The sequence below is a fragment of the Triturus cristatus genome, chromosome 8, assembly GCF_964204655.1.
Source record: "Triturus cristatus chromosome 8, aTriCri1.1, whole genome shotgun sequence".
NCBI lineage: Eukaryota > Metazoa > Chordata > Amphibia > Caudata > Salamandridae > Triturus > Triturus cristatus.
In genome coordinates this window covers 915,167,052-915,190,786 of record NC_140591.1, presented here as the reverse complement: position 1 = coordinate 915,190,786, position 23,735 = coordinate 915,167,052, and the positions used below count along the sequence as shown (strand labels likewise).

The 23,735-nt window shown below is 46.2% G+C and overlaps 1 protein-coding gene across 1 annotated transcript in view; it reads right to left on the bottom strand.

Moving 5' to 3' along the window:
- Positions 1-23,735, bottom strand: part of ZPLD1 (zona pellucida like domain containing 1) — a 2,463,358-nt gene that overhangs the window by 1,482,199 nt on the left and 957,424 nt on the right. The window contains exon 5 of the mRNA XM_085623784.1: positions 687-784. Coding sequence (XP_085479910.1) covers positions 687-784 — 98 coding nt within the window. The remainder of the gene's footprint in view (positions 1-686; positions 785-23,735) is intronic.

Below are 23,735 nucleotides of genomic sequence, written 5' to 3'. Positions count from 1 at the left end.
AACAAACTGCTGCCATGTGCTGACGCAGGCACCCTTGCACCATGGTGCAAGGTTGCCTGCGTCATGGGGAGATTGCTTTTGTGCAGGAAGGGTTCCCTTCCTGCACAAAAACAATCTGAAATTCAGTTTTTCAACTTCTATGTGTGCTGCATTAGCACACATAGGAGTTGAAAAACAGCATTCTTTCAATGATTGTTTATGTGCAGGAAGGGACACCTTCCTGTACATAAACAATCCTTAGAGGTGATTTCCTCTTTCTATGTGTGCTGCAGAATGCAGCACGCATCGAAAAAGGAAACAAAAACATAGAGAAATTAATACATTTCTCCTCGTTGTGCCTCCCAACGCCTCCCTTGGGGAGGCGTAGCATTCACACGCATTTCCAGATTTATGATTCCTCATAAATCTGGAAATGTGTCTCATTCCATGGGTGTGCGCGGGAACACCAACAGCAACACCCATGGAAAGCCCCTTTCACACGAAGTGCTACATGTTAAGGGGCCATATTTACAACGACAGGAAAAGCCATGCAGGGTGGCTTTTCCTGTCCTTGTAAGTATGGGGCAATGAATTGCGCTGCCAGTGCGTCACAAAAAGTGACGTACTGGCAGGCCAAGGGGCTTGTAGATCTGCCCCAGAGTACTTTGCAAGATATAAACCAATGTATTCAGGAAGCATAAGCTTACCTTCCATCAAGGTTCGTTGCTCTAACTGCTGCATATATTTTGGTTTTCAAAGGCAATCCTGCAGTTGGTACTCGCAGCTGATGACTATATGTTGAATCCTGGAACAAATGCATGAATATTTTTAGGTTAAGAACAACAGACCTAAATGTTCACTATAGCACATAGTGCAAGAACATTGTTTGTCATTAACATTCTCAGGGACTCATTTACATCAAAGCTGCAGTGCGCCATAAGGAAAGTGCAATGATGTGTCATATTTACAGCAATACAACACATCCCTGTCCTTTGCTCTTGTGCCTTTCAGGAAACCTTGTGCCAAAACAGACACCATAACACCATAGTGCAAGGATGCCTCCATTGAAAGCCTGTTTTTTTTTTTTGTAGGAAGGGACACCTTCCTTCATAAAACTATTGTTGTGCCTGCCCTGGGAAGGCACACAGTTTTGACACATTCCCAGATTTACGTTTTGTTGAAAATCTGGAAATGTGTCAAATACCATGGGCGTTGAGTGGGAACACCCATGCAAAGCCCATGACATGCCTACTTGACGCAGTGTGAGGAAATGCAGCGTCTAACGCTGTGTTGCCTCACACTATATCGACAAGGCCATGAAAAACCACCTCTAGCTATCGGCCTGCACTGTGTGCCTTCCAGAGCATCACAAAAATGAAGCTCTGGTGGCAGAAATGTGCTTCAAGGGGCCTTTTATATAATCCCATAAGTGTTTCGTGTCTGCCTCTCTCCCTTTATCCTGTCTCTTGCTCTTCCATTTCCCATTATACATTATCCTTACTTTCCTCTCTTGCTTGTGATTTTCTTTTATCATTCCATTCTCTTTCTCGAGCTTCCCTTCATCTCTCTCTCTTGTTCCATTCTGCTTGTGCCTAGTTTATTTCTCCCTACACATTGCTCTTCATCTTCATTGGTCTTTACTGCTCTACAATCGTTTCTCTCCAGCCTTTCTTCCAAATCCACAATTGAAGTTTTTCAAAACATACAATGGAAAATACAAAAACTAATTAGCAAAGGAGTACATATTTTGAACAAGTTGAGTTTCAAACCCAGGTCTTTCAGTGCTGTTGTCTGCGACCCACTACACTACGGCCCAGATTCACAAAGATTTGGCGTTGGGTTTGTGTTACACTTTTTAACACAAACCTGACACAATGGGGCCGATTAGGATGGCGGTGGCAATCTGTCCTACATTTCCCTCCACCTGCCACCCATTTCCCGCCGCCATTTTAGTAAAAGACCGTCCGCCGGTTTTCCGCTGGTCGAAACGGGCTGTATATGGTGGCGGTGTCTGCAAGACGCCGCCATCCATATTATAATGCATGGGGTGAAATACCTTTGGAAAGGCATGCGGTAACTGCATGCGGGGGCCTGTTGCGGGCCCCCAGGGTATTGGGGGGTGGGCGGGGTGCACATGGGGGGTACCTATGGTACCCCCTGCATTTGCATGCACAAGATGGCAGGCACAACATGCCTTTTTGCCATTGTGCGGGTGCTGCTGAAAGCACCGCCTGCCGCAATGTCAGAAATGCGGGATGTGCCCGTCAGTGTGGCGGGCGCATCCTAATCTTCCCCACGGGACTGCCGCACATATGGCGGGAGGTTCCATCTCCGTTAGCGTGGTGGGCAGACAAAAGTCCGCCAGACATCCTAATCAGCCCCAAAGTGTTAGGTTTGGTTTCACAATTCAATGTAAATCATGATTTGCCTTGGATCGTAGCCAAAAGTAACACAAAGATGCTCAATGCGCAGACTTGTATTACTTTGCATCAAGGTGGAGTTCCATAGGTGCTGCATGGGCATCCCCATGCAAGCACCTATGGTTTTTGACACAAATTCCTCTCTACAAAGAATTGTAAGCAGGGATTTGTGCAGATGTCCTGTGCCTCATAGAGACAGGTGTAACTAGGAGAAATCTTTCCACTTCTCGTTTTCTCTCAGCACACATACAAAGAGGGAAACGGATGTAGTTTAGGAAACCTTCATTCCCATTGTAACGGACAGAAAATGCCGTCTGATGGTACACTTGCCTATGACATGGCACTCAACACTTGTTTATTGGTTAGAACAGGATCATTTCAGATGACAGGAACATATAATTTCCCCTGAATGGTACCTTAAAAGTCAGGAGGTTTGAGAATATGAGACGAGTAATAGATGAAATGAAACCCCAACCCAGACCTGCCTAATTTTGGGCATTCAATGCAAGGAAGCATGATGCACATAAGAAGGAACACTAAAAATGACAACTCAGATTAAATACACTATTAGTAATTGGTTGGATGTGAGATGAAATTTGAGACAGCACACATTGAGTGAAGGTGTGATTGAAGGTGTAGGTGTTTATCCTACAAGTGTAAGAGAGAAGAAGGAAGAAAGAGACGCAGTGTCTGATGATGATGAAGGGGATGGGTTTTTAGATCATTTATTGGATACAAGACCACTTCCATATCGGGTGAGACTCCCTCCTGTAGGTTCAACAACACAGGGATGGTGGGGGAGAACGGAGGGGCTGTGCAACTGGAGTACAAGTCTATCTAATGTACCAATTTCGAGAGAGAGGGAATACAGGTACCTTCACAGATTCACCTAGAACAGCTACTTTTATTACTGTTGTAGTAGCTTAATCACAGCCACATTGTAGGAGGACCAGCGTCCAAATAAGTTAACATATTACAATTAAAATCAAAACTCAATTTGATTTTGAGGGATACTATTGGAAGAGATATTGAATACATATGATGAGCCAGAGTCTAAATATGTGAGTAAAAAAGCTGCTAGGCCTCCAGCGAGGCACTTGAGAAATTTGAAAGTTTGGCTGTATGAGATTGTCTTAAAGAAGAAGAGACATTTTTGAATAAATTTCAAAGTGATATTGGGTGATGAAGTAATGAGAGAGATGCGGTTTCCAAGCTTGGGAATGCACATTAAAGAATTAGTATTAGAAATTGGGGAGAACAAAATATTTTTAAAGATAGATAGGCAAAGAAAGAAGGGGCAAAGGTGAAAAAGAAAAAGCCAGCAAGTTAATTTAAGAGAGGAACAAGTGCAAGTGAGCCTGGGACTGGAACGATTGCCAAATACCTGAGCATGGAGGAATGTATGTGCATGTACCTTGAAGCTGATCTGATCCTTAATTCATATAAATATTCCCAAAGCTCAGGAAAGTGGTATACGGTGGTAGAAAGACTTGTAACCGTTTCAAAGCTACTTTGGGCAAATTTGAATGCCTTGTTTGTGGTTACCAAAGGCCTGTGGATAGAAAGTAAAGAACCAGTGACTGGCCAACAGAAAACCCAGTAAGAGTTACCTAAACTAATAGTCCCCTTCAAAAGTGATTAACGGCTGCAGAGCAGTCGTTGGGCATTTGAAATTGAAGGGGGCAGAGAGGGAGGTGAGCTAGTCTAAAATCAAAGGGACTATGCAAGAGCAAAAGAAGATAGTGCAGGATTTTTATTAGAGGCTAATACAGAACTTTAGACACTACAGTGGAGTTTAAGATAGAGCTTACAAAAGCCTTAATTACTTTGTTTCAATGTGCTTGGCTTGCACCAGCAACCTATTTCTCAAACACGACAGAATCTGATGCACACAAAAAAGACAAATAGACAGATGCAAATAATGAAAATAAATGCAGCCAAAAACAATTCAACCAAAAATTCCTAGATGAGATATTCAAACGCGCAAACTTTTGTAGTGAATCTTACGTTACAACACTAAGAAAGATTAGGGATATGTACATGTCTGCACAGACGAGGCTGGCTGGCACGGTAATTCGTCCATGTGATTCTCGGGCCTTTGAACTATGAGTGTAGTTGTTTAAGGAGTTGGTGCTCAAGGTGGTGTTCAGTATGTGACAACAAGAAATGTTGTTCCTCAAGGAGGAAGAGGTCTTGTAGTCAATTCTAATGTGAAAGAGACCATTAGAGCCCTGAACAAGTAACACGCCATGCTATTATTGTAAGAAGACTGGACATTGGAAAAAAACAGTGTAGACTTAATTGAAAACAAAGTACTGGGTGATGCCCAGATGAATTCTCAGTTTCAGAACATGGATGTGATGTCTCTGAATGGGATGATGCATTCAGCAACCCTAGCCTGATTGAGCTGTGTGCAAAACATGCTAAATCAGAGACCATACAATGCAAAACTGCCACAAGCACTAATGATGCAGCAAAACCTGCTACATAAAGGGTTTCGTTTTCAACAAAATCTTAGATTTAAGCAGAATGCTTTAATAATTGATCACATTTTCCCCAGTTTTAGCAACTTCTGAAAGGCCCACTGGACTTAGGGACAGATGTACAAACAATAGGAATACCAATTTCCTAATTGCAATTCTCTTCAAATCGCAATTAGGAGAAACAGAATTCAGTTGCAAAACAGTAATACATCCCATACCAATTCGGTTTTGGAAGTAACGCCATAAATCCGCCCCTTCCAAATTCTGAATCGCATATGCAAAATGAGGTTCAGTAACAAGTCACCAAATCTGATTTTGCATTTTGTACATTTGAAAAGGCATTTTTCCAGTCACAAATGGACTGGTTCTGCCAATTGGTCCATTTGCGACTAGAAAAATGCTTTGTACATCTAGCCCATAATAACTTGGAATAGTGGTGCCTGAGGGGAAGGAGGATTGTAAGCTTAGTGCAGTTCCAGGGGTTGACCAGAGTGGTCCATATGTAGAAGGTAAAGTACATGGCCACCCAGTATAATTTTTGATTGAGATAGGTGCTTCCCACTCAACAATTTGTCAAATGGAGATTCCAAACCTAGCGGCAGTCATTTTTAATAGGCAGATAGCGAATCAAGTTTCAGAAAATGTCCCTGTATGAATTGCCCCAATCAAAAATCATGAATTAATAATAAGCAAGACAAGTCCTGTTAATTTGTTCGGAAGAAACCTTTTGTGCAAGCTGAATTGCACATTTTTATGTACACCAGATGGAGTGGCGGGAAACATCGTTTACAACGCGGGGATTACATCGCGATGCCATTACATCGCGGTTTTTACAACGCAAGTCGTTACAACGACTTGCGCTGGATGCCGCTCTAGGACAAGGAATAGTATAATTTACTATCCAACACCTTCCCTACTGTACGTAGACTGGAGTTGGAATAGTAAATTATACTACTCCTAAGTCCAGCGCCCTCCAACGCAAGTCGTTATAACGACTTGCGTTGTAAAAACCGCGATGTAATGTACCGCAATGTAAATGTATGCGTTGGAACGTCATACATCCGGAGTGGCAATTCAGACCCAAGGTGAAGATGCTGAGTTTAAAATAAAATGACAAGAGTCAGATGTCTGTTTGTACCCTGTATTGACAAAGGAAATCTTGCCTTCTGATTTCAAATATACAGTAAGGGAGGAAGTGTGGTATTTTACTGGCTAGAACATCGGATTGATAAAATATGTAAAATCAGTGAAAATAAAAGTGAAACCTCAAACTAATTGTATTCCAGAAGCAGTACCGGGAATGATACCAGTGATTGAACAAATTATAGACCAGCCTTTTAAAGGAAGTATTGGTTACTCCCTGCAGTTTCCTAATTATGAGACTTGAAAAAGTGTATAAAAATAGAAAATAGTATAAGTCATTGTCTTGTGGTACTGAATCCTGTCATAATTCTTTTTCAAATTTCCAAATTCCATCAGATGCAGAACGGTTCACAATCATAGACTTGTGTTAAGCATTCTTTTCCATTTTCCTACATGAGGACAAATTCTTTTTACATTTAAGATTGTGTACAACATTTGAATACGATGTAGTGTTCCTCAAAAATATATGGAAAGCAATTTGGTTTTCAATCACATATTAAACAAGAATCTGGAGACTTTACCATTGCATTTTAATTCAGTGCAAGTTCAGTACATAGCCATTCTGTTAGTTGTCTCTAAGACAAAAGAAGGCTGCAGATTACACACAATTGCCTTGTTGAATCAACTCACAGAAAATGGGCATCAGCTTCCTCCCAACAAAGTGCAATGCTGCTTGAAAGAGGCAGTCTATTTGGGAAACCATATTAAAAAATAAGTGAGATAGGTATCCAAAGCGAGCATCTTTACAATCCTGAGAATGAAGCCTCCCACAATTTGAAAGAATTTAGGATGTTTCAGAGATGGTTAACTACTGTTGTCAGTGGTTTACTAACTTTTCCAAAGTGGCAAAGCCTTTACAGATGTTTGCTCGCAATGATGTGAGTGATCCGATACCCTGGAGAAATGAATGCATGAGTGCCTTTATGAAACTTAGAGACCAACTCTGTAGAGCACCAGGTGTAGGAATGACAGTCCATGAGAATGATTTGTTTTGTTTTGCCATGAACGCAAAGGCAGCACATTTTCTGTATTGGCACAGACCCTTGGTGATGTGAAATAGTTAGTGGCCTGTTTTTCAGCCACACTGGATCATTTAGCCACAGCACTTCCCAGTTGGCTGGGATCCAGCAGAGTGTAGGAGTTGTGATGTGTTACACACATATTGTGATGGTCCTTCACTCAGTTGTGATTTTACTGACTCCTACTCAAACTCAACACGTTACAAACCACTATTTGAGAAAATATGTCCTGCTGCACGATAATGCGGCAGACCTACTTTTCCTAAGGGAGACCTGGCTGAACCACGCACTGGCACCTAACATCACCACAGTCGTCCCCCTAGCTACAAGATCACCAGGCTAAACTGGCTTACCAATTCCCAAAGGCAGAATCACCCTCATCCACAAGAATGCCAACAGCTGAACCAACTTCACAGACACGTTAACCTCCAACATCGAACACCTTTCATTCAAGCTTCACATCACAGATAACTTCACCCTAAATGACACACTCATCTACAGTCCACTGAGACTGCACACCAACTTTTCCGATACTATCATGGACTTCATTGCACCACTCGCCATCGGCGCTAGCAATTATATTGTACTCAGAGACCTGAACTTCCACCTGAAAGAACACATTAACCTCAGCATAAAAGCACTCATTGAGGCTGGCAGGTGTTTCTTGAGATGCTACCACCAAACGATCCAGACCACCAAAAGCACCACTCAGGCAGACTGCAAAGATGCCAGCACCTACTTAAGCAAAGACATCCTCACCATTCTGAAGGATTTCACCTCACCAGCGCATTCAACTCGATCACTACCTCTCAGGACCTCCGCATCAATCCCTGCCAATTCTGCAGCAAGCAAGTCACACCATTTACAGCAATTTCAATCCGCAACAGGACCCAAAAGACTTTGCCAAATGTCTCCTTATTTTATCCAAGGAACCAATACAAACCACATGGCCCATTATGATCTCAGAAGAAACTACCTGAAATCCATTAGCACATTGCTCATGCCCATTCTGACTGCCTTCACCTCTTCTACCACCTTCCCAGATGTTTGGAAACATGTAACTGTCCTTTCAGTGGTGAAAAAATGCTCTACAGACTCTTCAATGTACGCCAACAGCAAACTGATTTCCCTGCTATCATTTCTAGACAAGGTCTTAGACAAAATCATCAACAGATGCCTCACCAAATACCTCAATGACCACCAACAAATTGACACCACTCATTCTGGTTTCAGACCCAATCATAGCATGGAAACTGCTCTCATTGCTGCCATGGATGCCATCTACATTACTCTGGATCGAGGAGACACAGCGACCCTAATCTTTCTGGACTTCTCTGCAGCATTTGTCATAGTGTCCCACTCTATCCTCATCCCACGCCTACACAACATCATAGTCCAAGGATACTCACTCCGATGGATCTACTCCTTCTTGACTGGAAGAACCCATCAACCATCCTTACACTGCATCTTGGATGGCCACAACCTCCTATGAGGAGTTCTGTAAGAATGTAACCAAGGCAGGGGGGACTCTGGGCTTTACATAGGTCCAGCATATATGCCCAAATGCAATCAAACAGAATAGGTATGCAGTTACTAACAGGCAAGAGGGAAATATTGGCTAAGTGTGAGACAGTACTCACTTAGTGGTGGGAGGAAAAGGGAAATTCCTCCTTTCGGAATTAGGGTCCTCAAACACCCAGCCAGCTAGTTGTCTTGCTTCGTGATAGGGCTTGCTCCTCATCAGGTCGGCACTGCAATACCTGACGGGCACCCTATGAGGGGCTTTTTGGCGGAGATCTTTTATTCCATGCCATTTGGTGCAGTGGGTGTGTGGAACCTAAAGTTGTAGATGTGTGGAATGTGGGTCACCAGACCATGCAAGGATTAAAACACAAAGTAGAAGTCTAATCAAGACAATTTGAATGAAAATGGCTTCCAATCTGAATAAAGAGTAGATAAGGCACACTACTGCTGTAATTCTACAAGATAACACGCTCTTAAAGTGGTTGACATGTTTCTTGCCATAGTGTCAGTTTGATGGCAATTCTTCAGGACCTATAAACAGTCAATCTACACTGGTTGTGGTAGTCTAGTTAGGTAACAGTGACAGACCACAAGCAGCACCCTAAATGTGGTACCTGTAAATATGGTGAGCCAACCTAATAAAACAAAACAAAAAGATTAGATAAAGGACGCTGTTCAATACATAGTATGAGTCCCCTGCAAGGTTTTGTCATACACTGTGCACATGATGTCGTAATAGTGAAACATTCATGGTGTCAAAGGACATACATCACACAGTCATGACATGCTTGTGAGGTGGCGAACATAAATAATGAGTTAAAAACAACGCGTGTTAAGGCCTGTACTAATGTTGCAGCTGAAAAATAGAGGACTCACCCTACTTGGGTTAGTGACTCATACCATTGACTCCCGGCAGGTAAAGACACCTTGTACTACAGTGTACTAAGAAAAGTAGGGGTCAATTAGGTGTACATGTAACACAGGGAGGTGGATTGCACCTGGTAGTATGGTGCAAGCACCTAGAATAGTTATGGAAGATTCACAATACACTCATCTCAGGGAGGTAGTCCAGCTAAACAACGAGTCAAAAGCGGGGAACACCATGGAACCCCATCGGTATGTCATAAGTGTGACATACACCCCATAGCATACAGTGTGACCCACTATTTCTTAACGTCACAAAGCACCATGCTTAAATAAAAGCACCCGGTATCTGTGCATAGTCGGGTTACCAGTGTAAATCCCACCATGGTAGTTCCAGGCGTGTTAGTTACCTTGTGATTCAACAGGCACGCACTCAACTCTTAGGTGAAAGTAAGGGAATCCAACAAGCATGTATTCTAAAAGGAGTCAGTACTTACGTGCTCTCACCGTGAGATTGTCAGTGGACCTACCCAAATGCTGCCGGTACCGGAGGTTCAGGACATCTTCATCGTGGCTCAGTTATCCTCCCGGCTGCTGGCAGCTGGAGGGTGGGGCGACAGAGCAGCACAGTTTGTTGCACTGGAGCGCCAACCCTCTTAACAAAGCACCGCGAGGCTGCCAGGTTGGTTGAGTAACCAAGTGACTAACGGCCAAAGGAGGCGGGTGGAGTCACGTAAATGTGCATCACACCCAGGAAGGAGGGTATGTGGATACCTAATGTAGCCATGGGACACCTGGACGCCCCTAGTAGGAGGTATGCGGGGTGTGGGTGAGTCCGGTGGCCATCTTAAAATATGTAAACACCCGGGACACTGATACCACAATAGTGAGAACAGTTAGACAATAGGATAATGGCTATAACTGGAAAGTTGACTCAGTTGACCAAAATGGGTCAATTTGTGGCTTAATGCCCAATGTGTATTTGAAAAGGTGCAAGGACGCCCCAAAAGAAAGGTGGGTGGGTTACTCTTGTATACTACACTCACCAGGGCGTGTGAGGTAAGTCCAGAACTGGGGGTGGGCTGGTAAACTAATGCCGGGGGTATGATGGTGTGGGAATTACCCCAATGATTGTGGCAGTGCTCAACTAGAATGCGTGAACCTGCCTAAGTGTTCATAAGAAAAGCCAGAAGTTGGTTCTCAGCCTTCATAAGTAGGTGGAAATGTGACCCCGTGGTCAAGGGTCCTCTCTTGGGGATTCTTATCCATTTAATGTACTCCATGGATTGTCCTCATTGCGTCCCACCTTGTCTGTTGCTAGACGGTGCACCCACCTCTGTTCAGTCTTAAACAGTGCTCCTTTATTCATTTTTGGATGTGCCTCAAGAATGACCCAGCCTAGAGTGTCTGGTGGATGTTTGAAGAGATCAAAATGTTTACACATCTTGGTGTTAGTTCAGTGACACCTGATGTTGCTCCTATGTTCAATGATGTGTGTCTTTATTGTTCTGGTGGTTATGCCAATGTAGACGAGGCCACATGGGCAAGTGATCATGTATATGCAATTGGCAGTGGTGCAGTTGTTGTGTTTTCTTATCTGCCATTTAAATGTTTCAGAGAATACTATTTCCTTGGTAGGCTCAGTGAGGGGAGACTATGCCCAAAAGAATCTACACTCCCTCCCGGACATTACCCATGTGGGTCATGTTCGGTTTGTACGGTGAGGACAAATAAAGTGGAGCTACCTGATGGGAAGGTATGGCACCTGACAAAGTTTACAAATTGCAATACAGTGAATGTGATTTATCGGCTGACGTGTGTATGCGGTCTACATTATATAAGGTCCACATCTAGAAAAATCAAGATGCGCATTCAGGAGCACCTCAGCACGATTAGAGCAGGGAAACTCACAACAAGGCTTGTACAACATTTCAAAAATAAAAATCATGATGTCAGGTCGTTGGCCTGGGTAGTGTTGGAGATAGTGGTGGGCGACACCTTGAATATGGAAAAAATATTATCCAGAAGAGAGGCCTGCTGGATTTGTTTGGAAAAAGCAGATCAAGTGGGGCTGAATGACTGTATAGAGTGGAATAGGGTCAGTATTTGACCCATTATATCAGGGCTCTGATGTTGATTGAGAATTACTGCTCCCCCACTTTGTTCAGCAATGGGTGTCTCTTTGAGAAATCACACCAACAACTCTCTATAAATATATAGCCCGATAGTTTCTGGTCTCTCAAACATATAGTTTTTGATTAAAGCGGCATAGTTTGCTCCTATTGAAACTCTATGATAAGGAATTGTTTTTCTTTACATCGTGGACTTCAAAACACAGCCTGAGTCATTCTGGCTATATGGGTTTTTTGGATTACACTCACTATGTTTATAAAAAAAGAAGGGCTATAAACAATTGGTGTGTTGAATGTAAAAAATAAAAAATCGTAATACCCGAGTTATAAGAGGATGGACGTTGTATGGCAGTCATTTAAGATCTCTTCCAAATCAGTGTTTCTCGTTCAGAGGACCATTCCAATATGGCACCTGTTTTGCAATGCTGATCACGTGACCGGAAAGTATGGCATTTCCCCGGTCGTCTCTGCCAGTTTTAAATGAGGAGACCGCATTTGGGCATTATGCTGGAATGAGACAAGGCTCGCTGCGTGTCAAGACTCGGTAAGGTCGTTGAAATTTACATGAGGGGTTTTGTGAAACAGTGAATTCTAGTATAGAGGTGTAGCCCATAATTCACTTGGAATGAAACAAGAGCACGTGTGTTCCCAAGGCTTTTGTAACTGTGGGAGATATAAATTGTGGAATGAAATCGAAGCCGGCATTACTGGCTGCAGTATACTACTTGAAAGCTATATGTCGGACATGTTGGACATAAGGCGAAAGTGGTATTTGCTTCTAGTAGCATAGTGGGTTGGCAACTGAGGCTACTATGGGTTTCTGGTTGAAATTTCTGACATTAGCAAATGGGTAGGCTGTACAGGTGGCGAATAAATCTGAACAGGGTCATAAATTGATCGTAACGGTTTTTGATCATTTGCATGTACCTTTACATCTAGATGATACTTGTTGAGAAAACTGTTCCACATGAAGTCGCTAAACATGTTTTTCCCTGCAGAACAAGGACAACATAAGTGTCTTTTTTATGAAACAGGGCTATTAGGAGTATATAGCTCCTGTGTGACGTGGTGGCTAGCTGGAATGAGGGGCCTTGGCTACTACCGGGTAAATATACATGCCTGGGTACAAAGACATGCAGTTTGAATGCACTAATTAGGAATTATGTACTGGCTGGATGTGCTTTTAATGAACCTCCTTTTGTTTAAACAGTCACTGGGTGTTCATAATAAGGGTCCAGAAAAGGTGGACGAAGTCCTCGTGCCCTGAAGAAATTGCCACTACAATAGTCAGGCAATGAAACATGTTGGCCCATCATTACTTTTTTTTTTTTTTTTTTGAAAACCTTTATTGAATCAAGGAAAAGGACTTGAAGTCCGACACAGCTATCAATCGCCTACAACCCTGTAAGTAGGGCCAGCAGCAAATAATGACAAGTAGGGATCCACACAATTGGAACAAGTTGACACAGCATGCCGCCTACAACCCGTCAGGGCCGGCCGCGTAAGAAGTAATACGGTTAGCCCTGTTAGGTCAGGATAGCATAAGAGGCAGCACCCCCCACTCGACGGCAGCACAGCAACATCCAACGGGAACTAGCAAGGCAACCCCGGACAGGGGGGGACCCCACCACTGACCACCCGCGGATCCCTATCCTCATCACCCCCGCGCGCAAAAAGGATCCTGCCCAATAACCCGGGTACAGTCATCCCACAGCACACACCACAGCAGACGTCCCTCCCGGCCCCCCCACAGCCCATCTCGCCCTCCTACGCAAGCGCGGAAGCAGATCCCAAAGCCCCACAGGGAGAAGAGTCACTAGCACCAACATGTGCCTGAGGGTACTGCAGCAGATACCCCGTCAGAGGTGCCCAAATGTCTCTAGGTCGCGAAGCAGCCGGCAGGAGCTCCGCGTAAAGAGTGAGTTCGCCCTGCCAGCGCATCAGGTCCTCAAGCCAGCACTTGAACTTAGGGGCACGTCCTCTCCCCCATCTGCAGGCCACCCTGCGCTTGGCAAGGAGCAAGCAAAAGGAGCCAAATTTCCTATGAGGAGCAGGCAATGCCTCCGTACAGCCCAATATTCCCATAAGCGGGGAGGGCGGCAGAGGGACAGCAATCATCTTACCCACTGCCTCAAACACCGAGGCCCAAAACGCATGGATAGGGGGGCACTCCCACGCCAAATGCGCATATCCGCCCCCTCAGCCCCACACCGATCGCACCTTGTATCCCCCCGTAGACCGAACCGGTGCAACTTCGCAGGGGTATAGTAATACCGTTGTATGAATTTATAGTGAGTCACTCGAAGCCTACTACTGGCCGACACCTGCTCCGTTTGTTTACAGCTAAATAGCCAGTCACGGTCGGTCAGTGGTTGCCCCAATTCCTCCTCCCATTTAACTCGAGCAGCACACTGCGTATAATCCGAGTCCGAATATATCAAGCGGTACAGGGTCGATACCAGACGGGAGGCTGTAGTAGCCCGCAGCACCGCGTGCAGCTGGGGCGACGTGGCCGGCTCCAGCGGATAGTCAGGCGTAACGGCCTGAATCCCAGCGCGAAGTCGGACATACAGGAAGGTCTCCATGGTAGTAGGAGGAGGGTCAACACACAGCTGTTGCAAAGTAATGAACCTGCCGTCTTTATATAAGTCTCCCCAAACAGCCAGCCCTCTGTGGCGTTTCATCCGGGTGAAGACTCCCTCCTGAAGAAGCGGTATGCGAGGATGATATACCAGCGGGAGCAGCGGGGAATACAACAAGGGCACACCCGTCCGCTTCAGAATCCATTCCCAGGCCCGGCATGTACAGTCAACAGTATCGGGAATGCGGTCCTGCCGCACCATTGGTCGCCATATCGCCCCCCCCAATGGCACGGGATCCGCCAGCCAGTGCTCAGTGGCTACATGCGCTGTATAACGCGGTCCCCTCGTCCAATAATGCGCATAGTGGGCCTGGGCGCACTGATAATATAATTCGAAATTCGGCAGGTCCAAACCCCCCGCCGCATACGGTCGAGCCAGCACCTCCCAACGGATACGGGCCTGCATCCCCCCCCAAACCAGCCGCAGAAGCTCCGTGCGCAATGTGGCAAAGAATACCCTGCCCGGGTGATAGGGGATGTTAATAAAGTAATACAGCAGTTTGGGTAGAATTACCATTTTTATCAAGGACACTCTGTCCGCAAGGGACAGCGGCAGGGCAATCCAGCGGGTGATTGTGTCTTTTAACGCCTCAAGCGTCCTCCCATAATTGTCCCTCATAAGTTCCTCCCGATCGGCAGACACCTGTACCCCCAGATAACACACTGTGGAGTCGCACCACTCCAGCGGGAACTCTGTTTGGAATCTCGACACCGCCGCGGTAAGGGGGAATATCTGGGATTTGGCCCAGTTGATATGGATACCCGAGATCCCTCCAAAGCGCACAAACTCCCGCAGGAGCGGATTTAAATTCGCCTCTGGATCCTTCACATAGAGGGTCATATCGTCTGCGTATAGCGAAATGAGGATGGGTCGCAAGGGGCAAATGAGCGCTTTGTCACGGTGATGTTGTCTCACCCGCGCCGCCAGCGGCTCCACCGCCAACGCAAAAAGCAGGGGTGACAACGGGCAACCCTGCCGGGTGCCCCGGGAGAGCGCAATGGCAGCAGAGGTGTGCCCGTTCACCATCACCCTGGCCACCGGGTCAGTGTATAGTAGTTGGATCAATGCCGAGAAACCCACCGGGAATCCCATGTTTCTCAAGACCGCGTGAAGGTAGTCCCACTCAAGTGAGTCAAACGCCTTCGTTGCGTCCAAGAATACAGCAGCCAACGGCAGGTGCGGTGCCACCTGATGTATAATAGAAAAGAGGGTACGCAAGTTGTGGGAGGTCGCCCTCCCAGGAATGAACCCCGCCTGGTCCGGCAAAACAAGCTTCTCCATGAGGAGATTCAATCTGTTCGCTACCATTTTAGTTAAAATTTTGACGTCAACATTAATGAGCGACAAGGGTCTATAAGAATCGCACTTCTCAGGGGGCTTGCCTGGCTTTAATAAGGAAATGATTAGGGCCTCCCGCATCGTGGCGGGCAGTTCCTGGGCCTCCAGCGCCTCGGCGTAGACCTCCAGCAGTAGCGGTGCAAGGGATTCCCCATAGACTTTATAAAAGTCCGCCGGGAGACCATCAGATCCGGGCGCCTTTCCCGCCGGCAACTGGGTAATAGCCTCCCTAATCTCCTCTAGCGTGAATGGGGTAGCTAGGAACTCCCTCTGACGCTCACTTAAATACCCCAAGGTGATGCCTCCAAAAAAAGCGGCAAAGTCATTGGTATGGACCCCCTTGGACGAGTACAGCGATTCATAGAAGGTGGTAAAGGCGTGCAAGATCTCCAGGCCATCTCTGTGTCTGTCCCCCTGGGCGTCCTCAATTTCTAGCACATAATTTGTGTAGCGTGGTCTCCTGATGTCGTGAGCCAGTGCGCGTCCCGGCCTGCCCCCCTCCCCGTATCTTCGCGCGGTCGCATATTTCCCGCGGAACCTCGCCTCCCTGTTCGCCGTGGAAGTATATTCAGTGATGGTATCACGGAGTTTGGCCCTCCCTTCCCCCGAAGCACCCCGCCAGAGATCAGCCTCCAGACCCTTAAGTTGGTCCTCAAGCGTACGAAGGCGGCGCCTCAGGTCACGCAATACTCCAAAGCTCCTCGCGATGCAGCTGCCCCGGATGGTGACCTTCAGCGCCTCCCACAACGTCCCCACGCGCTCCACTGTACCCCTGTTACGTGCAATAAAGTCCACTATTTCGTCCTCCAACTCGGTCTTAAAGACCTCATCAAGGAGAGCCTCAGGGACCAACCTCCAGTGCCGAGGGGTGGCCACAAGACGCGGTATCTCCAGCGTGAGGCAGACAGGTGAGTGGTCCGAAAACGTGCGTGCGAGGTGGTCAACCGTACGAACCCAGTGACACAGCCCCCGGGAGCCCAGCCAGTAGTCCAGCCGCGACCAGGCAGTATGTACCGCCGAGTAGCACGTTCCTTCCCTATCAGTCGGGTGAGCATATCTCCAGAGGTCCGTAAGCCCCTCATGCGCGAGGAGCCCGGCCAATGCCGCCTGACTGCGGGTGTAATGATGCGGCATGGGTCCCGATCTATCCCTCTGGGGATCACTGACCGTATTAAAGTCTCCCGCCCATAACACATGTGTGGCGCCCACCTCCACCACCTGTCCCCAGAGCGAGTGTAGAAAGTCAGGGTCATCGACATTGGGGCCATAGCAACTTACTAGCACTACCGACTGCGTGCCCAATATGCCCCACAACATGCAGCTGCGGCCATCCCGGCCCACCTTATGACCAGCACAGATAAACGGAGTGCCCCGCCTAATAAGGATCAACGTCCCCCTGGCATACGAGGAATAGGATGAGAACACACGGTCCGAGGCCCATTTACTCCCAAACGTCGGGTGCACCCCGGGGGCAATATGTGTTTCCTGGAGGAGCGCTATGTGGATATGATGCCTATCAAGATATGCAAGAATCTGCCGTCGCTTACGGGGGTCCCCCAAGCCTCGTACGTTCCAGGTCAACAAGTTCAATCTAGGGAGAGCTGGACGTGCGTGCCCATTGTACCTGGAATGCCCAATGAATGACAGCCTAACGTCCATTTGCCGAGTGCCTGCCCCACTCCACATGCTGCTATGCCCGGTGCTTTGCGAACCCTACCATTTCTATGCATCTGAGCTGTGTCAACCATCTCCTTCCCCTCTCCCCCTCCCCCCAACGAGCCAACCTCTACACACATACCTCCCCCCCCGCCCACAACAGCACCCCAAACGTGCCGGGATCAATACTTCCCTCCCCCCCCTCTCCCACTAGCGACCGCAACAAGCGGGTCAACAGACTTACGAAACTGTCACTTCCCTGTAGGGGACCACCCATGGCGGGGGCGCTCGTGGACCCAGATTACCCCTCCCTGTCCCTCTTGGTTGTGCCAAACTGCCTCCGCCCCGTAGGGCCGGAGCTTGGAGAGGGACCTATAAACGGGGGGGGGACCTGGCCGTATGTCAAATATAGAAAGAATTCGCCCATGTCCCCTGTTTCAACAAGTGCTCATATGCGCGAAATCACACCCCCTCCTCCCCGCCGGCAACAAATATGTGCGCAGTCTACTGTCCATCCCAACTGCACCAGTTTACCGGGGGGGTATACAATAAGTAGACATTCGAGTGTCCGCAGCTCTCCACATGTACCAGCTCCTCACCTCAATCCTACTGGTCCAAGGAGTCCAACGGCCGAGCCCACATCAAATGCCAGGCCCCAGGAGAGCTCACTCCCCCCCCCCGCCGCAGGGGCCGGCGAGGGGGGTCGCGAGCCCCCGTCAGCCAACACATGGCTAGGGGACCGGCGGCGTATAGTCTTGAGGAAATCTTCAGCCTGCTGAGGTGTCGCCCACAGCACCGTGCGTCCCTGGTGTCTGAGGCGCAGTTTTGCTGGGTACAGAAGAGCGTAGTCAATGCCGGCTGCCCGCAGCTTGTGGAAATATGGATTTTTCTGATCAGTTATGTCCCCTATCTTGGACCCCAACGGTTCCCTGTGCATGTTATAAGTACATGTATGTTCCCTCCAGTTCCAGTTATGAAGACGCAAATACATGTGCGTCCACCGTCAACATGTCCTCTTTCAGATCCGCCATGAATGGGCTGGATATTCGATTCCTAAGTACAAAAGGCCACCGACTTTATATGGCTCAGTTACTCCATTTTTGCAGTTCAGGCGAGTAGGCCCTGATTCTGCCATCAAGCCTTTCCCTGCTTTCTGCCTCTGACAGCTTCAGCTTGAGCTCGCATCTGTATCCATGAACTTTGTTCTACTCCCTGTGCGGCTAACGGTGCCTGTCTCGGCCGGTCTGCCTGCCTGCCAAAAAACTGTATTTCACCTTCAAGTTATCTGCTTCGTTCCTCAGCCGATGCATTCCTGTCTCGTAGTTTAGGTAAACATTTCCTTCAGCTACTGAGCAAAGGGCCTGGCTTCTCTGTCTTCATGCAAGTAATTCATAGCCCTGTTGCCATGGAAAGATTTCTGCCCCTTGCATCTCATGTAGACACTTAGACATTTGTGCACGCACGCACAGTCAGTATAGAATAGATTTTGTCCGAGAGACCTTCCTTTGTGGATAACATAGTTCTTTAAACATAGGATGTTAGATATGATTTGGGATTAGGTTGACTTGACCCCCCAGACTTTTTGTCTCCACATGTAGAGCTAAATGTCAAGTCCCCTTCACCCCCTAGTTGCACGTCAATCACACGTCATGCTGCTGCGCGCGCATCCTTGCCAAGTATTTCTGCTGACATTGCGAAATTATCTCATAGATCCACCTATATGTGACATCACAACCAATAACGTTTCTTTGTTACTCCCCATTACGCCTCTTTTTGTTACGCATGTGAGATGTCATCTTTGCTATCAATTGTTACGCCTCTTACATTGATTTCATTGTAATGTATGTTCTATAAAAATGATGACTTGTCAATAAAGCATTGTACTTCACTTCCTGAACCCCCGTGGTGACGGAACATGGAGGCCACGATTCGAATCGTCCATTGGAATAAAGCCCATTCTGAACCTCTTATACCACGGATTCTGCCTCTTATTTTTCTGAGCTATGTTTGCTAAGATTCCGTATCAAATTCAGTTCCGGTAATTAAATTATTTACCACATGATTGGCGCCCGAATAGGGACACTTTCTCATCTCACGCGCCGGTGGTGCGTTGCAGGCCCGGTCTCCTGCCACAGCTGGACGGACAATAACGCGTACCAGCAGGATTTCCTGTATCTCCCTCCGGTCAAGCGGGGGCGACTGAGGCTGCGATCAACCCAGACGAGGCGGTGAGAAGTGCGAAGTATCCCGACCAGAGCCTAGCTGAGAGAGCAAGATCCGAGGTATACAGAGGCCCACCAGGTTCCGAAGTCCCGATGTCCGATGTCCGAAGTTTTCGAGTTGAGTCCAGTTCAGTTCCGTTCCGAGGCCTTCCGTTCCGAGCTACCCGGTGAGTACCATTGCTGGGGAGGCGTTCTGACGTGCACATAGTTTGTGCCGGTCAAGACGGGTTTGGGTACACAAATCCGGTCTGCACTGTTTCAGCAGTGTATATGTACTGTTTAGCAGTATATCAAGTATTCCGAAGTATCTAGTTATTGTCGAGAATTATGCTTAGTGACTAGTTTTTCAGACTATTATCATTGTTGTTCATTTAAATGTTAAATGTTAAATGTGTCACTCCGTTCTGCATATTGTGGTGTGAATGACTGTTCATTATTGTGCTTTTGTATTAAGTGTGTTCAAGATTAAGTATCAGATCAGTTGTCAACATGCCGCTCTTTTCTAAATTAAGACAGATCACAACTAGAAAAGGGGTACTCGAAGAAGCTGTTCCTATTCCTCCTAGGGACACTCCAGGGCACTTTATGTATCACAAACATGGCTTAGACGCCATATTATTTCTTGATTTATGGGTGGACTACACCAAGGAATTACCAGAAAGTCAGAGGTGGCCCGCAGCTGGGACCTGGGATGCAGAGTGCATCATGAAAGTAGAGGAAGAGTTATGGAAAAGGAAAGCTAGACAGTCACAGAAAGACGCCGTTGAGTTATGGCGTAAAGAATCCCATCGACGTGCAGAAAAAGCACTGAGACAGGAAGAGAAAAGTAAAGAAAGTGCAAATAAAGTCCGAGAAAATCTATTGATTGAAGAAGGTACACGAGTAAAAGTAGAACAAGCCGATAGACAAAGAAATGCCCTTATGAAAGGTATGTATCCCCTTCTGGCCGAAGGATTACCTAAGGCTACTGTGGAGATGCCAAAAGACTTGCCACCCCCATTGTTCCCAATAAAAGCACATCCAAAGGGGCATCCCAGAACCGCAGAAGATGTTTTTCTTTCCTCATATTTAGATGATGCCGCTCCCGAATATGCTAACCCCGCACCACATAGACCGTCTGCTGGGGGGGTTCAACGTCAAGATCAGGTGCCTATATCTGTGCAACAACAAACTCCGACACAAGCTTCGGCAAGCACATCTGTTTCTACATCTGTTCCCACAGCCGTTTCTACAGCTGTGTCCACACCTGTAGTTGCTGTAGCACGTTCAACGAATCCTTTCGCGCCCAGTACCCCAGATGGGGCTATCGGAGGTGCTACTAGCGTTTATTCTACACCACCCCGAATAAGTAAACTTACTTTTCAAGAATCAGCACATGCACGTACTCCCAAACTTATAAATACTCGCACGCTTAAGGAACTTCTAGTAGATTGTAGATATGACCCTGTGCCCGGCAAAGAGGACGAAATGGTCCTGGCATCATTACGTATCAGACGAGCTGCGATGTTTTTATGGAAGCTACCAGGAATGACTATGCATCTAGATAATATATATCATTTTGTCCAAACAGGGCGAGATTCTGAATGTATTAACAGAGCTATGGAATACCAGAAAGTGGAGATACAGGGGGAATTGTTACGTTTCCTCATAAATTGTGTGATCAGAAATCAAGACCGACCGGGGGTAAACCCGGAAGTAATGCAAACCCTTACGAGATGGAGCCAGAATATATCAGACGGGAAACATGATAAGCAAGGATGTATAGTAGCCATGTGCCGAAAGATCCGAAAAGAAATAGAACGAATACATGAAGAGAGATTGGAAGTAGATGAGTTTGAACAAAACGAAGAGGGAGAATTAGAATTTTCCGCAAGACAGTCAGATACTATAGCTTATGTAAGTAGAGGAAGACCTTGTAATAATACTAGATGTTTTACTGATCCGATACGTCCGATATGTCCAGAGAATAACAGAACTTATCCAACACCTATAATAAATATGAGGTCTCCCGAACATTCGTTCCAAGCCGCTGATAAAGTACTCCGAGAACGAAGGGGTTATCACCTCCTCGATTCTATGGATGAACAAGAATTAGCCAGGTCAGCTGTTCACTGGATTGACAGTCCCGGAAAATATGGTGATGATACAGTAGCACACACGTTTTTGAACCTCAATCCAGATGAACAACGTTTAGCTGGAATTTATATGATTCAACAACTTCTTATATTATACAAGCACCAACATTCCGATACTGGTCCCTTACCTGATATATTGACTGAATTACTCACGAATAGATTTCGAGGTTCAGGTACTAAGTTAATTAGAGAAATACTAGAATCAAGAAAGCAGTACATTCTTTTTGTATGCCCAGAACATGTCCCACTGCCCATCAAGGAAAGAACGCCGTATTATATGGATAGACAGAATCCCTTGCGAGAAGTACACCCAATAAAAGGCGATGACAATGAGTTTAAACGTGTATTTGTATATACACCCATATCTAAAATAGAATTGTTAGAAATGAAGAAAGTGGTACCCAGTCATGACAAAGACCCAGCGGGTTTTCACCGAGAAATTAAAGACATGTTACTCATGGGAGAGTATACCTATCCCGACATTATGACAATATTGAAGGTATTAATGCCTGCTGGCATTTATGAAAAACTCAAGGAAAAAGAGTGGGAAGTGGGAGACCAGAAGATAGACTGGACAGCATTAGAAGCAGAAGAAAAGGCCCGAACTGCAGGTTCAGGGCTCGGGGATAAAGTTAAAGCACTACCAGGTTTACTAGTACAGGTACTGCCACGTTTATTAACTACGAAAAAAGAAGATTGGGGTGCAATTTCAGCCTGTAAACAAAAACAAGATGAAGACACTAGTGATTTCTATGCCCGTTTTGAAAAATGTTTTGGTATAAATAGTGGCATAAAAGCAAGTAGTGAGTCATATCCACATCTATTTGTGACAAAATTAGTTGAAAATTCCTTGCCCCAAGTGAAGAATAGAGTGTTGAAATTCGAGAGCACCTGGCAAGGTAACACCCCATCACAAATGTTACAAATGTTACAGTACCATCACAATAGAATCAGAGAGGAACAAGAACATGAACAAAGACGTATGAAAGACACGAAAATGAAAATGTTAGTCTCCCAGACAGTTCCAACTGACGGTCACAAAAAGGGTGTGACACATTCTGGAGATTCAGCAGTTCCTGTAAAAGGAACATGCAATTATTGTAAACAACTAGGTCATTATGTACACGATTGTCCAGTCCTGAAACGTAATATAGCTGTAGGTCTTGCAAAAGAAAGACCACGACCACCTAGACAGGATCAGAATGAACAAGGAGCTCCGCAGCATGCACAGTCCATGCCAGCTCAGCAACAGTCCATGCCAGCTCCGCAACAGTCTATACAATTTGTGCCGGCTGCACCAGCGCTGCCTGCTGCTGCCACACAAACCACGACACGACAAATGTATCAGACCGCACAGTATGAATACCCTGAGTATCAACGATACGCATGAACCAGCCTAGAGAGGGAAGTTGACTTACCCCTTATCGAGGTCCCTGTAGATCAAGAAGGACCTTATGTGCACAGTGAATTATTGGGTCAAGATAGAAAATGTTTACTTGATACAGGGGCAAGTCGTACAACAATAAAACGTAGTGAAGTTCCAGGGGCACCCCTCTCAGGCTCACAGAATATTTCCCTTGGTTTTTCAGGAAAACCGATTGTTAATGAAGTATCACAGCCTCTTCCACTTACGATTGGACCCTTGACACGAACTACAGATTTGTTGCTTACTAAATCATGTCCAGAAAACTTGTTAGGTATAAAGACATTGAAAGCTCTAGGAGCGATAATATGTTGTTCTCCGGAAGGAGTAAGATTGTTTTTACGTGATTTCAAAGGTCACTATGTATCCCGAGACATGGATCACCGACTGCAGACTTTACCCACACATTTATGGGCACAAGGCCCTACTGATGTTGGTTGCATGAACATTACACCATATCGAGTTACACTAAAGGCAGGAGTGGTACTACCACGAATGCGACAATACAAGTTACCACCAGATGCTGTAGTGGCTTTACTGCAAATCATTGACGAGCTTATTGCCCAAGGAGTGGTTGTGGAAACAGACTCCAATGTATGTAATTCCCCGATAATTCCGATTCTTAAACGAACTGATCCAAAGGCCCCGCCAGTATATCGATTGGTTATTGATCTGCGCGAATTAAACAAATGCATTGTGCCACAATTTCCTGTGGTCCCCGATATCTCATCATTACTGACAGCCATTGATTCACA